General features: G+C 41.6%; 1 protein-coding gene across 1 annotated transcript in view; it reads right to left on the bottom strand.

Moving 5' to 3' along the window:
• Positions 1 to 1,203: 1,203 nt before the first annotated feature.
• The window catches only part of CRIM1 (cysteine rich transmembrane BMP regulator 1), a 162,921-nt gene continuing 147,185 nt past the window's right edge, over positions 1,204 to 16,939 (bottom strand). The window contains exons 12-17 of the mRNA XM_064158711.1: positions 14,962 to 15,177; positions 12,295 to 12,516; positions 8,348 to 8,542; positions 6,979 to 7,101; positions 5,318 to 5,505; positions 1,204 to 4,198 (exon numbers count right to left, since the gene is read on the bottom strand). Of these exons, the coding sequence (XP_064014781.1) occupies positions 4,022 to 4,198; positions 5,318 to 5,505; positions 6,979 to 7,101; positions 8,348 to 8,542; positions 12,295 to 12,516; positions 14,962 to 15,177 (1,121 nt within the window). The 3' untranslated portion in view covers positions 1,204 to 4,021. The remainder of the gene's footprint in view (positions 4,199 to 5,317; positions 5,506 to 6,978; positions 7,102 to 8,347; positions 8,543 to 12,294; positions 12,517 to 14,961; positions 15,178 to 16,939) is intronic.

Raw genomic sequence — 16,939 nt, 5'->3', positions numbered from 1 at the left:
GACACTGTCGTGCTCTCCCCCTGCTAGCTTTATATTGTGTGCAATAGCTTATGATGGGCTTTAAAAAGAAGATCTGGTACTTTCCTTGACCCACGGTAAACTAAGGATGCCCAAACTTCCACAGCAAGAGTCTGCAAATGAATGGCTTTGAGTACAGGAAGTCAGAGACCACAAATGAAACCATGAAGGGCTGGGTGCAGAGAAAGAAAACCAGGCAGTTTTTCACAGGTCAAGTAGCTAAAGCTGAAAAACTCCTTGCCTCCAGACGTTACAAACCACAGCTTTACATGAAGTCAATTAACTTCCAAAGCAACAGAAGGAAAACAATACATTGTAGGCAATAAATGATCTCAGAAGCCCATGGAGTGCAAATTCTCATTCCCTACTCCTGTAGGACCTCAACAGCTTTTTATAGAATGGAATAGAATCAACCAGGTTGAAAGAGACCTCCAAGATCATCCAGGCCAACCTAGCACCCAGCCCTAGCCAGTCAATCAGACCATGGCACTAAGTGCCTCATCCAGGCTTTGCCTTAACACCTCCAGGGATGGTGACTCCACCACCTGCCTGGGCAGCCCATTCCAATGCCAATCACTCTCTCTGCCAACAACTTCCTCCTAACATCCAGCCTAGACCTCCCCTGGCACAACTTGAGACTGTGTCCCCTTGTTCTGTTGCTGGTTGCCTGGGAAAAGAGACCAACCCCACCTGGCTACAGCCTCCCTTCAGGTAGTTGTAGACAGCAATGAGGTCTGCCCTGAGCCTCCTCTTCTGCAGGCTGCACAGTCCCAGCTCCCTCAGCCTCTCCTCATAGGCTTTGTGTTCCAGGCCCCTCACCAGCTTTGTTGCCCTTCTCTGGACACATTCCAGCACCTCAACATCTCTCTTGAATTGAGGGGCCCAGAACTGGACACAGCACTCAAGGTGTGGCCTGACCAGTGCTGAGTACAGGGGAAGAATAACCTCCCTTGTCCTGCTGGCCACACTGTTCCTGATCCAGGCCAGGATGCCATTGGCTTTCTTGGCCACCTGGGCACACTGCTGCCTCATCTTCAGCCTCCTATCTACCAGTACCCCCAGGTCCCTTCTGGCTCCTTTCCAGCCACTCTGTCCCCAGCCTGTAGCGCTGCTTGGGGTTGTTGTGGCCAAAGTGCAGAACCCTGGAAGTAGTAAACAGGAACATTTAAGAAGACAGGCATCAAAAAGGTTTAAAATTTTTTTTTATTGTGCTGCCAAGAGCCAAATTACAAGAAACTGCCTTACAGTTAAAAAAGTAAACAAGCAATCTGCTGAACCGCAGCGCACTCCGAGTGCCACATATGCATCTATTTCTCAGAAAATTATATCTGCATTTCTCTTACAAGAGCACAACAGGAACCAAAGTAAAAGAGTGTAATGGATACAGCACATAGGATAAATCATATCTTTAAAATAATAATAATAAAATAATAATAATAATAATAAAAAACATTTTACACCATGTCCTATATCCTGCTAATATTTTCAGAATATGGCCTTGATTGTAAAACAAAAGCAAGCATTTACAAATTCTGGTTAAAGACTGCTTACTCTTAATGCAAGGAAGGGATGTTTTGTCTTGACAAAATCTTTGCAGTAACTGGACAGAAACATCTCTGTTTCAATATCGGATTGAATATAAAACACTGGGGAGACTACATTTTTTCTTATTGGTGGTTGGAAACTGAAGTTGTATAAGCAGAAAAAATGTTGACCCTTAATGATACACCTATTTTTTTTTTCTTTGATGCAAACAGCTAGAACACCTTTTTTGATATTCTAAAACCACAAAAAAAAAAAAAGAGGTTAATCTTCAGATTAATAAATTAGGTCATTATAATAATAAATTAGGTTTTTTTTTTCTTTCAGTTTTAAAGTTCAGCAACCTCTGACCAAGTATTTACAACAATACTTGAGAGTTCCTTTACAAAAAAATACATTTTCTTTTCACATTAAGCATACTGGGTATCTGTGTCTCTTATGACAAGCATTTGTAAAAGAAAAAAAGGCAATGCACAAAATGGGTAATTAGTATAAAAGTGCCAAGACCTGTTTGGAAAGTTAACATTTGTATTATACAGTCAGAGTTATTAATGAGGCAAGCTACAACAAACTTCCAGCTTAATGTGGACAATATTCCAGTAGTTGTTTCAAACAATTGTTTGAAGGAAAAAAAAAAAACACAAACCAAGGAAAGAAAGAAAGGGGAAAAAAAAAAAGCCAAAAAAAGAAAATCCAGGAGCTGATGGTGTTATTCTATAGAACTGATTAGTGCTGCACGTATATTGTCATCAGTGTCTCTAGCCAATGCATTCATTAAAAAGCCTTTTTAAGGCCAAGCAGGAAAAGAGAAATAAACACCCTGAAATGTAGCAAGTAGCAAGAGCAACGCTTACTGCTATAATCGTGCATGTACTGTATACACGCAAACACAAGAGTGCACACACACACACACACAAACACTTCCAAATCAAATCAGATCAGATCAAATCAAATCAAACTGTAGGTAGAATGAGATGCTCTTTTCTTTGTCCCTAAACTCAAAAAACGATTAAGCGTTGATACGGAATGCCTGTTTTTATCTGTTTCTGCTCTGGGTAAAATCTCTCTCAGATAAAAATACATTCAACAAGAAAAAAATAGAAAAATATATACTGTATACATAGTGTTTAATATATACAGTATATATATGTATAATGTATATGCACATGCACGCAGACACACAGCAGTAGATCTGCTTGCATTTGTATATACATATATATACACAAACATACAAATACTTTGTTGTTGTTTTAGCATAATTATATTTACATAAATATTCCTATAATGCTAAGGTTTAAAGAAGCATGATCTCCTTTTTTTATTTTATTTTATTTCTGAGCTTCAAAAAAGGTGCTTGAGTAATATACAATTAAAATTAAGCAGCTTCCTAGCATGGAAGTCGTTTCTAAATCTGCATACCTGTAAATAAGAACATCAACAGAAATAAAACCAACCTTAAAACAGTCTTTTTGACTCTCTTGGAAGCAAGAGCTTTGTCCAACAAAAAAAATATTTTTTCCTTCTCCTGTATGAACAACCAGAGATTAATATAAAACAACAAAACAAAACCACAACAGACAAAACGAACAAACAAAAGCCTCTGGAACTGCATGGTGTTTTCTTTGACTTTTCCTTCCTTCAGTACTGCTGTCAAAAGATCCAGTGCTCATATCAGGAATTACTTAGGCCTCAGTCTTTTGCTAACTCTGCCAAAGTCTGGCTAATCTAGCCAACCAGCTTTGAAGAAAACAAAAAATAAAACCAAAAAGCAGCACAAGGTATAATTTTATACATCCTTAATAAACCCACCCTTTGTTTTCTGCTACAACCTTTTCCTTGCTATTTCGTTAACTACTGCAGCTTCTCATCGTATAGAAAAATATTTGCAGCTACACCACACCTGTGATGTGATGTATTCTGTTCTAGGAGTATATTACTGTAGCAACAGCTGGAAAAAAAGATCAGACCTTTTAATATATATTTTTTTTTCACCTGGGGTTAGGCTTTGCTGCAGCAGATGCAATTTCAGAACAACAGGAAAAACCACTATGCTGTTGCCTGGCATTATTCTTTATTTATTTCTTCTCCAGCCAAGCCTGACCAACTTTTTTTTTTTTATCTGAAGATTCCTTTTACCTCATTGTCTACCCCTAGCCCCTGATTCCCCCTCCCAGAAAAAAAACTCTATAGCTATGTTACAAGCAAATACATCTTAACATGTTTTAAAACTTTGGTTCTAAGAAAACACTTGGTCAGTTATCTCAAGGAAAAGTGGGAATGCTTTTTTTGGGCACATTGCAGGAGTCAGAGCTCATCCCAGTAAGGTCTTAGAGCTGTACATGTAGTCACAAATCCAATACAATCCACTAAGCAAGTGCACAATTCTAGTTTTACTTTAATAGCAGACTTAGTCTCTCTCTTCTCTCTCTCTTTCTTAAATTCTTGGTAAGGGTGCAATTCTTCAAACTGTTTGATAGAAGTTATCTGCCTGTAGGTTGTTCTGTTTCTGCATGCTGTAAAATCCACTGTATCTTGAATCAGGGTCTGCAATTCTTAGCATTCTTTGAGAACTGTCCACCTGGACCATGGTACCTTTCTTGCAGTCCACATACACCAGCTGATTGTTCAGGCAAGAAGGCTGTTAAAACAGAAAGGGAATATTGAGTCGATTAAAAAAACCTGTCTTTGCACATACGATTAATAAAGTCTTTGTGGTTCAAGTGCTTAAGCACAGTACAAAATGGAGTCAGCAATGAAGGAATCTGGAATTCTACTCAGTTTGGAAAAGGATTACGCCAGGCCAACACTCTCTTCTGAATCACCATTTGTAATCTTCTGAATGAAGCTCTACTAGTCTCATATTCCAGATGGACTCATCAAACTGTTGCCTGTTAGGATGTGCAGCAGGTTTTTTCCAAGACTTTAACAGCCTATTTTTATTGTTGATCATTTTCAACAATGTTCTGTTCCTGGTTGCAAATGCACTAAGAGGATGGGAGAGATTTCTGGGTTTATAGTTAATCCTGGCATGGGGTGTCCTATGGTGTGTCCTTCTATATTCCTTTCTGAGGTGTTTTATCATCTAGCAGTGGACTGGACAGTACTTAGGTTAACAGTTGGACTTAATCTCAAAGGTCTTCTACAACCTAAATGATTTGATGACTCTAAGTATTACTTCCATAAATGGAAACCATCCACCTTCTATCCAGTATTTGTGAGCCCTTACATCTTTGCAAAGCTGTGTGTTGTTGTGGAGATGTCAGTGTTGATGTGGCAGTTGGTTTGAGTAGTCTTTGCTTCTAAGTGTAGAATAGGCGATTTCATTTAACACAAACGTGAATCAATTATGGTTTGACTATGTAAGGATCTATGTGTTTGAATGCACATAAAATACTGCTCAAAGAGAGAACTGAGCTATGTAAACTGCTTTCCAGTCCTGTAATTCCTCTGCTCGAGAATCCTTCAACTGAAAAATACTGCAGCGGAGAGGAAGGCAAAACAACACTGGTTGCACACTACCTTAAATGTTTAGCATGAAGTAGGACAGGCAGTAAGCATACTTTATGGATACATAAATATACCTTGTACATGTTTATTGCCTCATACTTTTATATTTAGTCTACTTTTGTAAATGTAGTTTCATTTAATTTCCAAAATTCCGAGTAAGTGTGGTAAATTTACTCTGGAGAGTAAGCTTCCAATCTGTTGGGTGGCAAATCCAAACCACACCACCTGGAAATAGACATAAACATGGCACCTTTGTTGGAGCTTTGTAGCAGGACACTGGAATCCACTGCTTTTTCTGATTGATGAGCAGAAGAACAATGATCAGTAACAGTGCTATCATGATTGGAATCGTCACCAAGGCAACAGAGCTGACTGATGCATCTTCACTGGGGTGTGGTCCATTGCCACTTCTGTACTCTCCCTGCAGATGATTCATGTCTGCAAGGCAAATGTGAGCATGTTAGTATTTATAAATGGGCCTTGACCATAAAGAAAAATGTAATTATCAAAGTTCCAGTTGTGGATCTTGTCACTTATGTGAATTTGAACTTTCTTTCCTGAAATGCCACCTTATTTAGATGAATTAGAACTAGCTAGTGTCTAGTATAGTGACTATAATAGCTGTGAAAAGGCCAACAAAAAGAGAGGAAACAGGATGAAATCTAAAGCACAGTAACAAGCAAGTCTGACAATAACCTCTTAGGCTCAGCTGCATTCACATCATCTCACCTGACCACAATCAAACTCCCACTTGTAAAAATGTGTAGGTATGCTGAGGCAAATCTGGAAGTCTTAGAATGAAAATGTTTTTTCTTTCTTTTTTTGTGTTTCCTAATAGGAAGATATATTACAATTCTTGCACCACTCTGCCTGTGAAAACAGACTGCTCACACTCTGCCAGACTACAGCAAGTCTCACATGTGATTGCAGAGAATGGGAATTTTCAGTGATGTGTATAACATTCCACATAATTTGCAGCGTGTGTTTATAGTCCCCAGAAAGGATAGTTGCAGCCAGCTACTAACCCTGTGAGAAATAAAAATGCTCTAAAATGCTAAAAATGTCAGCTTGCAATTTTGTAAAGCAGTCTTCAAGCAAAGCCTGGCTGAGGCACTTAGTGCCATGGTCTAGTTGACTGGCTAGGGCTGGAGGGTAGGTTGGACTGGCTGATCGTGGAGGTCTCTTCCAACCTGGTTGATTCTATGATTCTACATTTCATGTAATCTTTCCCCAAGCATTATTCTATGAGATCATCCTTACATGTTGAAAGAATGAAAAGAATGATTAAGTAGTCCTTCAATTAGAAGACATTAACAGATGCTGTATCATATAGAGCTTTCCCCCTACCACGGAACAATGATTTCAGCAGAGTTTTAAACAAAAGAGGGATTGATATCCTTAGAGAATTTTTTGGCTTTGTTGTCACCTGATGTGTTTTTTTAACTCTGACATTTGTCTGTTTTGTATCTTAAGTTGTGGTACATGTTTTCCAGGTTATGTTTATCAGTATAAATGAATCAAATAAAGGTCTAGCAATTCCACTGGCCTGACAACAGCCTGCTCTCTAGCCTGCTATCAGAAGATGCTGCAGAATCCCTCATCCATTGTTTTATCACATTCTTAATTTTCTACAACTAGATATGAACACAGATGTTTCTTCCACGCTGAAGATGAATGATAATGAGACCAAACTGATTTAATAGACTGACTCATCTTTACTCAAAGCAAAATGCATGCACAGAAGACTATTCTCAGATAACTGCCTTTTTGAAGCATTATAAAGACGTTGCCCAAATAAGACAAGTATCACAGTATCACCAAGGTTGGAAGAGACCTCACAGATCATCAAGTCCATTACAACATGAGGAGTGGACACAGATCTCAGTTAGCCCAGTTTGTATCAGCTCTTACCTCTATGAATATGAATGATATCATTTTCACTGGGTGTTGGCCAGTTCGGTATTTCTAGTTCAGCGTCTCCTCGATGGTTTGTTTTCTCAATGGGGATGTTAGTAGGTTCAGGTACATACATCTCTGGGAAATTAGAGAAATGTGTTTCACAAATTACAGGCTGCTTAACTTCCCAGAGCTGCTCTTCACAGGATCACAGGGTATTAGGGGTTGGAAGGGACTCAAGGAGATCATTGAGTCCCAACGTCCCTGCCAGAGCAGGACCACACAATCTAGCACAGATCACAGGGGAACGCATCCAGACAGGCCTTGAAAGTCTCCGGGGAAAGAGACTCCACAGCCTCTCTGGGGAGCCTGTTCCAGTGCTCTGTGACCCTTACAGCAAAGAAGTTCCCCCTTGTGTTGTGGTGGAACCTGTTGTGCTGCAACTTCTACCCATTACTCCTTGTGTAAGTGAGAAGAGCCTGCCCCCCAGCCCCTGACCAGCCCTCAGGTGTTTATGTTAAATCCCCTCTCAGTCTTCTCTTCTCCAGACTAAGAAGTCCCAGGTCCCTCAGTCTCTCCTCGTAAGGCATGCCCTCCTGTCCCCTAATCATCCTTGTAGCCCTTAATTCAGGAAACATACTTGGTTATCTGCACTGCTTTTTCCTATGGATCCTTTGGTTTGGTTAGAATTTTCCCACTTACTGTTCTGAAATTTGTTTCCAAACCTGTTTGGTCTGGGGTAGATGCCTCATTACCCATGTGAATGGGATGACACATGTCCATATGGACAAACTGGCTTTTGAAAATACCATTTCAGAATGCAGATTTTACTATAGTCTTGTCCCTTTGTGATACTAAGCAACAAAAATACCAAGGGAAGGCTACTTCTTCCCAACTGATATGGGAACTGTCACTGCTGGTTTCTTTGCCTTTTTTTTGGTGTGACCCTTAATGCAGAACTGCAAGAGAGGCTACTGCTGAATCTCCCCAGCTGTCCTGTTGGAAGTAGTTACCAGCTGACTGAATAAGATGAGCAAACTCCTGCAGTGTCAGGGCTAGCATTAAAAACTGGTTGCAATTCTTACATCTCGTGTCTGTAGCTAGGAAAATGCCCTATTACTTTTATGCCAATGTATTTACATAACCTTGTGAAGGGACAGAGCAGGGAAAGCAACAGTTCCCTGAGTAAGTAAACTTTAAACTATGTATTTGCAGAAGATGCCTATGTGTTGAAAATAATCATTTTCCTAAGTCTAAACATCTGTTACCTTCTTGATACTCTTCAAACATGGACTGACATTCAAAACTCACTTATAAATCCTTTACTTGTGATCAGTCCTGGAAAACTAGCATTACAGTTGTCTAGGTTGTCACATCACATTACCTGGACACATGGGACAGCAGCTTCCCTCCACGTTGATGGGTTCAGCACAAGGGAGGGGGGGGCAGCTGACTGTGGAACAGAGAGTCTGACCCTGCAGGCAGTAGCAGTGTGTGCAGCTGTCAATGTCCCAGCGCTCCTCATCTGCGTATGTTTTCCCACTGAAATGGCAGACCACTTTCTTTGGAACTGCATCTTCTGTTGAAGGAAAACAGAATGGTGTAAACACAATAATGGCCAATTACCCAAACACAGAAGGAAAATAATAGCTACAAAGAAATTCCAGCCACAATTAAAAAACCCTGTCTATATCTTCCCAAAAAGCTTTGTTAAAAAAGTGCCATATCTGCTTCTTTATCAAGTACAGAATTAGCATGGGCTGCTTCTCATTTTCCTCAAAGACGTAGCACAGATGATGGGGACATGAAATGATGACATGAAAAGTCATCAATAGAATATCAATCAATAAAAATTAAGAAACCCAGAATGTTTTAAATGCTTGGCTGTTCAAGGTTGCCAACTATTCCTCATCCTCCTTGCTTCCTAGCAAATAATATTTAATGAAGAAAAAAACCTAAACCACCTACATTTCTAATTTCCAGTGATCAAGAAAGATTAACTTAGTTTGGAACATCTGAAAAAAAAAAGATCAGGTAGGATGCCAAAAAGGATGACACAACTATGGTGGTTAGACTATTTCAGCCAGCAGTGTGCCCAGGTGGCCAAGAGAGCCAATGGCATCCTGGCCTGCATCAGGAACAGTGTGGCCAGTAGGACAAGGGAGGTTATTCTGCCCCTGTACTCAGCACCGGTCAGGCCACACCTTGAGTGCTGTGTCCAGTTCTGGGCTCCTCAATTCAAGAGAGATGTTGAGGTGCTGGAAGGTGTCCAGAGAAGGGCAACAAAGCTGGTGAGGGGCCTGGAGCACAAACCCTCTGAGGAGAGGCTGAGGGAGCTGGGGGTGTGCAGCCTGGAGAAGAGGAGGCTCAGGGGGGACCTCATTGCTGTCTACAACTACCTGAAGGGAGGCTGTAGCCAGGTGGGGGTTGGTCTCTTCTGCCAGGCAACCAGCAAGAGAACAAGGGGACACAGTCTCAAGTTGTGCTGGGGGAAGTCTAGGCTGGATGTTAGGAGGAAGTTGTTGGCAGAGAGAGTGATTGGCATTGGAATGGGCTGCCCAGGGAGGTGGTGGAGTCACCATCCCTGGAGGTGTTGAAGAAAAGCCTGGATGAGGCACTTAGTGCCATGGTCTAGTTGACTGGCTAGGGCTGGGTGCTAGGTTGGACTGGATGATGTTGGAGGTCTCTTCCAACCTGGTTGATTCTATGATTCTATAGCTCTCTTCAGTACTTTGCACATGTTTCAGGGAAATTAAGATCAAATAGTACTATTTCAGTGCTGAGTACAGGGGCAGAATAACCTCCCTTGTCCTACTGCTCACACTGTTCCTGATGCAGGCCAGGATGCCATTGGCTCTCTTGGCCACCTGGGCACACTGCTGCTTCATCTTCAGCCTACTATCTACCAGTACCCCCAAGTCCCTTTTCTTGGCTGCTCTGCACCCACTCTGTCCCCAGCCCGTAGCGCTGTTTGGGGTTGTTGTGGCCAACTTACAAGAATGATTACACGCTTTTTGCCTTAGCAAAGAGACATTACACATTTTGCCTAAGCATTCAATATGCCATTTTAAATGCTGTATCCTATGCAAGCCTTTTTAGGTGATTGCTGTATACCTTCTATTTCTCTGAGAAGGCATTCTTGAATTGCTTAGCCTAGCATTTTTTTTGCTGCTATAGCACTTTACAGATAATCAAAATAAAACTACACAGCAGAACCTCCAAAAGCCAAGCAGCACCTCATTTTCATCCTAGCTTCTTGCTACCTTGGAGGTAGCAATTATTCTGATGAAACCTTCTGGTTAGATGAATTTGCAGAATAAGCATATGCACAAGTTAAACATGAAGTCTCTCAATAGCATCTTAAGCTGTCAGAGAAATGCTGGTTTAACATTCACACAGATTATATCTATAAATGTATCAGAATTACTTCCCAAATATAAATGAAAATCCTTATTCTATAATATGACCATTAATATAGCTTTTAATTAATGACAACATAATAGACTAGCATCATCCAGAGTAATAAGGTTAGCAGTCAGCAGACCAGTGGATCAGATCTGGACACAGTAAATTCAAAAGCAAAAGGAGACCAGCAAGAAATACTATTGTGGAAATGCTAATGGGAATATCTGAGAAGTGCAAATATTCCACAGTTCCTTGGTAAGGGCATCTCATGGCTCTCCAAGGAGATTTTGTAGGTGAATATGATGTGGGCATGGGAAAGGAAGAGTGGGAGGAAAAAGTGGCTGCAGGCTGCAGAAATTGTGCTGAATTCTTCCATACATGCTGTGCATGTTGGCATATAGAGCCAGAGGAATCCTGTGTTCTTCTGTTGGCCAGAAAGCAGATGTGGCAGAGGAGAGGGCAAGGAACACAACGTGAGCAGTCCTCTAGTGCTTGTTACACATGCAGATCTAAAACTGAGCACTCTCTGTGCTTAGGCTTTGCAGTTTGTAAAGATGATGTCAAATTAATACAGTATTTTTTTTAAGAAGCATGAACAAGAGTGAAATCACAATAGCAGTGATTTGAAGCTCAAGAGAAAACTTTTAACTCCTAAGAAAGCATCATCTGGTTCTGTCTCTCCCATTTTAGTGTCCATCTCTATGCAAGTGTAACTACAGGATGAAGATGAAGGCCACAACAGCAACAAGTGCCAGAGGACAGTGGAAATGAGATAGTTGCAGTAAGAAACTAAAATACAAAAGGGCAGCTCAGAATGCCCTTGTCTAGCTCTACCTGTCTTCTTCCAAATTTCCTCTAGCTGCACCAAGAAATTGATTTCATCTGGTAAACAATCAGTTGGTGCACAAGACTCATCTTGTCTGTGTTAAAAAAGATATTCCTTTATCTGCTCTAGACCAGATAAAGGAATCTTTCACAACTGATAACCTTTTGTGAGGACATAACCTGGTGAGTAGATGATGGAAGAGCAGTGGATGTGCTTTGCCTTGATTTCAGTAAAGCATTTGACACTCTCTCCCACAGCATCCTCATAGCTAACTGAGGAGCTGTGGTCTGGGTGATGGGAGTAGTGAGGTGGATTGGGAACTGATTAAAGGAAAGAAGTCAGAGAGTTGTGGTCAATGGGACAAAGCCTAGCTGGAGGCCTGTAACTAGTGGAGTTCCTCAGGGGTGGGTACAGGGACCAGTATTATTCAATGTATTCATTAATGACCTGGATGAGGGCACAGAGTGCACTGTCAGCAGGTTTGCTGACGACACCAAGCTGGGTGGAGTGGCTGCCACACTGGAGAGTTGTGCTGCCATTCAGTGAGACTTAGACAGGCTGGAGAGTTGGGCAGGGAGAAGTTTAATGAAGTTTAACAGGGGCAATCTTTCAAGGTCACTTCCATGCCCTGATATTCTATGATTCTATGTTTTTCCTCCCTGTATTTTAATTTGGATGCCTTATTAGCAATTTTCCATTCTTCAAAATCTCATAATGCTTCATTATATACTCTGCAGTCATAATTACTGTTTTTCTCATGGTCTCTCATATCTTGACATAAGATGGGAGTTACATGAAAGATCTTCCTTTAAATAAAAATGACTTTGTGTAATGCTTTTATCTGGTGTATTTATCAAGTTTTTAGGAGGTTGTTCTTTCAAGTTTGTAGGCAAACTGTATTTATATCTTCTTGCACTTTTACCTCAAAACCACAAATCATGATCCTCTGCCATGAAACCTATGAAGATTTCACTCTCCATTTCAACTGAAGGCACAAACTGCACCTCCCTGAAACAGGGAAAAACTTTTAATTTGTAAATAAAGCTTCTCTTATTCCCAAAAAGGGAACAGCAAGTTATCAACTATATTTATTTGCTTACCAATACAGTAAGGACAACATTGCCCCTTCCTCAAAACAGGCCTCTCACAGGATACTGGTGGGCAAGACTCTGAGTAGCATCTAATCACACCATCCATGCAAATACAGCTAGTGCAGACATTGGGCTTCCAGGACTCAGCTGTCAGAAAAATATCTCCTTCATCATTTTTGCAATAGCTGGGCATGCTCTCATTGCTTGATGAAGAGGGATGAAGAGGCTCATCTGTAAAGATAAACAGATTAAATTATTTAACTTACAACAGTGAACTTCTTTCGTGTTTCCTCTACAGAATGTTCTCTCCTGGAATCATAACACCGCTTTAGAAGAACTAGAAGGACAGAACCTTATGCCTCTTTGGTCCATACAGGTGCTGAGGATCTTATGATGAGCTTTAGAATAAAGTTTATGTAGGCCTTTATTGAATTTACCAAAAAAGGAAAAAAAAACCTGAAAGCAAACAGGAAAGCAAAGTGAAAATGCAATCACCACCAGCAGCAGCCCGTCAGAAAGCCACTAGGAGTGCTCTGAGCTGAATGCTAAATAGGAATTCACTTTAAATTAGAGAGAATAAATCTTAGATCTAAAACTTGAATCCTAGCTTCTGCCATGTCAGTTCAAATACTTGAATGATACAAAGTCAAACATCTTTTATGCTGCTATTGCTTTCAGTAGTGGACTTAGAGGAACTGCTTATAAGTTGCTGAGAAACAAGTTGAAAACTTCTTTAGTCTTCAGCTTGATGCCTACGGTTCTGTTTTGTTTCTCCCCTGCCTGCACAAGGGGGAGATCTATTTCTGCACTGAAGATGTATCTTCACAGACATTACAGGTCAAGAATTGTGACTGTATGTGCAGGGAATATAAGAAAAGGAGAAGAAAAAACAAAGTCTTCCTAAGGGCACTCATGACAGGTTCTCAATCTAGCTGTGTTAAGTTAAAGAGACTAAGTACATTATGTAGGCAGTGAGGAAGATCTGCTCTTCCAAAAAGTATTTTGAAGGTAAGCAAATGTTTGCTGTGATTTATAATGAAAAAAATGATGTCCAGAGCATCTCACACCTTGAGTGCTGTGTCCATTTCTGGGCCCCTTAATCCAAGAGAGATGTTGAGGTGCTGGAATGTGTCCAGAAAAGGGTGATGAGGCTGGTGAAAGGTCTGGAACACAAACCCTGTGAGGAGAGGCTGAGGGAGCTGGGGGTGTGCAGCCTGGAGAAGAAGAGGCTCAGGGGGGACCTCATTGCTGTCTACAACTACCTGAAGGGAGGTTGTAGCCAGGTGGGGGTTGGTCTCTTCTCCCAGGCAAGCAGCAATAGAATGATCTTCCAACCTGGTTGATTCTATGTGATTCTATGATTCACTCTCAGCAAGTTGCTGATGACGCAAAGCTGGGTGGAGTTGCTGCCACACCAGAGGGTTGTGCTGTCATTCAGTGAGACTTTGACAGGCTGGAGAGTTGAATTCTCCTCCTCCTCTGCCCTGGTGAGGCCACATTTGGAATATTCAATCCAGTTATGGGAACTGCTTGAAAGAGTCTGGTGCAGAGCCACAAAAATGATTAAGGGGTGGAACATCTTCCCTATGAGGAGAGACTGAGGAAGCTGGGGCTCTTTAACTGGGAAAAGAGGAGACTGAAGTGTGACCTCATTTGTATTTATAAATATGTAAAGAGGCTGGAGCCGGGCTCTTCTTGGTGATGCCCAATGACATGACAAGGGGCAGCAGATGGAAGCTGAGGCATAGGAAGTTCCATAGAAACATGAGGAAAATTTCTTTCACTGTGAGGGTGACAAAACACTGGAACAGGCTGCCCAGGGGAGCTGTGGAATCTCCTCTTCTGGAGGTATTAAAAATCTGCCTGGTGTTTCTGTGTGATCTATTCTAGATGATCTTGCTCTGGCAGGGATGTTGGACTAGATAACCTTTTGAGGTCTCTTCCAACCCCTAGCATTCTGTGATTCTGTGTGATTCTATGACAAAATTCACAGGTTTGGACTTGACATTGACAACAACAAACGCTCCATTTGCTATATAAAATAGGATTCCACATTCATTTATAATTGCATATCTTTCCTCAGGGGAAAGCAAATCCTGTTCCCTTCTTGACACTGTAAAGCAATGTAGGAAGAATCTGGCAGAGTCAGTGGGCTGGAATGCTTTGATATTACTCAGTTGCCTTCAAATCAGTCACAAATTATACCAGGTGAAAGTAAAAGCAATGCAAAGTATTTTTGAGAGCCAATCCCAAACAGCTATAATAGTGATAAAGAAACAGAAACCAAGGCATGCAGAAAGGAAATGAAACCAACCTGTACCTGCCTAGGACTTTGGTTACTTTCCAAGCTTCCCTAACTGTGCAAGGTTCCATAAATGAGCCAGTGCATATTTCATAAACTCTCCAACTAAGGATTCTGGTTCTCATGCAACCCTTATGTCATTAAATTGTCTTCAAAGATCTTCAAGCTTTAGGGCCAGAACTACCCATTACCTATACACTATATCTCTTGCACACAGTCAGGTTTTGCCTTTGAAATAGAGGACGGCAGACTCTTACTTCAAGCTGCTAAGTGCACCACAATAACTGTACCCATACTGAGACATTCAATATACTCCCATCATACAGTCTGAGATGAAGAAAGAACTCTGATGAAAGCTGGCTGTCAGTACATACCTGGGCACTGTGGACAGCAAGAATCTTGTGTGCGCGTAGGATTTTGACAAAGAAGAGGGGGACAGACTTCGGTCTCGCACAGGACACGTCCGCTGTGGCACGTACACTGTGTGCAAGAGTCAATGTTCCAGGTCTCTCCTTCTACAAAGTACTCCCCACCAGGAGCGTGACAGATCGAGGGACTGGTGAGCTCTGGCTTCTGCACAACGATTTCATCTGGGAAAAACACAATTGGAAGAGGAGCAAAATCAACTGCCATGCTTATGATTAATGAAAGGACTCAAAATGAATAACTTAGAGAATTGTAGAATCAGCCACGTTGGAAGAGACCTCCAACATCATCCAGTCCAACCTAGCACCCAGCCCTAGCCAGTCAACCAGACCATGGCACTAAGTGCCTCATCCAGGCTTTGCTTAAACACCTCCAGGGATGGTGACTCCACCACCTCCCTGGGCAGCCCATTCCAATGCCAATCACTCTCTCTGCCAACAACTTCCTCCTAACATCCAGCCTAGACTTCCCCCAACACAACTTGAGACTGTGTCCCCTTGTTCTGTTGCTGCTTGCCTGGGAGAAGAGACCAACCCCCACCTGGCTACAGCCTCCCTTCAGGTAGTTGTAGACAGCAATGAGGTCCCCCCTGAGCCTCCTCTTCTGCAGGCTGCACACCCCCACCTCCCTCAGCCTCTCCTCATAGGGTTTGTGTTCCAGGTCCCTCACCAGCTTAGTTGCCCTCCTCTGGACACCTTCTGTTATTGCTGAAAATGTTAGGAATAACAAAGCAAGCCATAAATCACAGAATCATAGAATGTCAGGGGCTGGAAGGGACCTCGAAAGATCATCTGGTCCAGCCTCCCTGCCAGAGCAGGATCCTCTAGAGCAGATCACAGTGGAATGCATCCAGACTGTTCTTTAATAAGCATATTTTTACTGAAGGTGTTTCACCTTTATGTCACTTGCATCTCATGGGAGATGGGAAGAATACAAACAAGAAATAAATGGAGAATCAGTCTGAATAAATGCTACTTCATATAAATCAAAGATAATTTAAAGCCTTCTTGGCATTTCAGAAAAAAAGGCCAAGCCAATCTGAGACACAGAAATGCCAAACAACTGCCATTAAAAAAAAACCCTTGTATTGATCACAGTTTAATTGCTATATATTTGGACACTGGAATGGGCTGCCCGGGGAGGTGGTGGAGTCGCCGTCCCTGGAGCTGTTCAAGGCAAGGTTGGACGTGGCACTTGGTGCCATGGTCTAGCCTTGAGCTCTGTGGTAAAGGGTTGGACTTGATGATCTGTGAGGTCTCTTCCAACCCTGATGATACTGTGATACTGATACTGTGATATTAACATCAGAGCAGCTCCTGCACTTCTTGCTGAGGATTTAGGGTGTCCAGATCTGTCTGTGAGAACCATGTTGATAACACACTCCTTGTTCTGTTGTTGCTATGTGGTACTCACTCTGAGTTGCAGGCTTTACATTTTCCTGTGCTCTCCTAGTATGTGCAAGAAGCTGCGAGGGATGACAGCCAGGGTAGCTGACATGAACTAGATAACATATATATTCCATACCATAGGATGTCATGCTCAGTATACACACTGGAGGAATGGGTTGGAGGAAGGGCAGTCACTGCTCAGGGAATGTCTGGGCACTGGTCAGCAGACATCAGGTGATTTCATTGTGCATCACTGCTTTTCATGGATTTTACTCTTCTCTTTTTTTTCTGCTATCTTCTTTTACTATTATTATTATTTTATTGTGTTTTATTGTGATTAATTTAGTTATTAAACTCTCCTTATCTCAATCAAGAGTTTTACTTTTCTTTTGCCCTGTATTCTTTTCCTCACCCCATCAGGGTAGCAGAGGAGTGAGCAAGTGGCTACAAAGTGCTTACTTTCCAGCTGGGATCAAGATTTGATGCTGCTCTTCCTGGAACAATACTCACAACTGAATCTTTTTTTGCTGTTATTCTC

This window comes from Pogoniulus pusillus, chromosome 18, assembly GCF_015220805.1.
Source record: "Pogoniulus pusillus isolate bPogPus1 chromosome 18, bPogPus1.pri, whole genome shotgun sequence".
Taxonomy (NCBI): domain Eukaryota; kingdom Metazoa; phylum Chordata; class Aves; order Piciformes; family Lybiidae; genus Pogoniulus; species Pogoniulus pusillus.
Note: the sequence above shows the minus strand (reverse complement) of the source record. Positions and strands in the feature narration are given on the sequence as shown.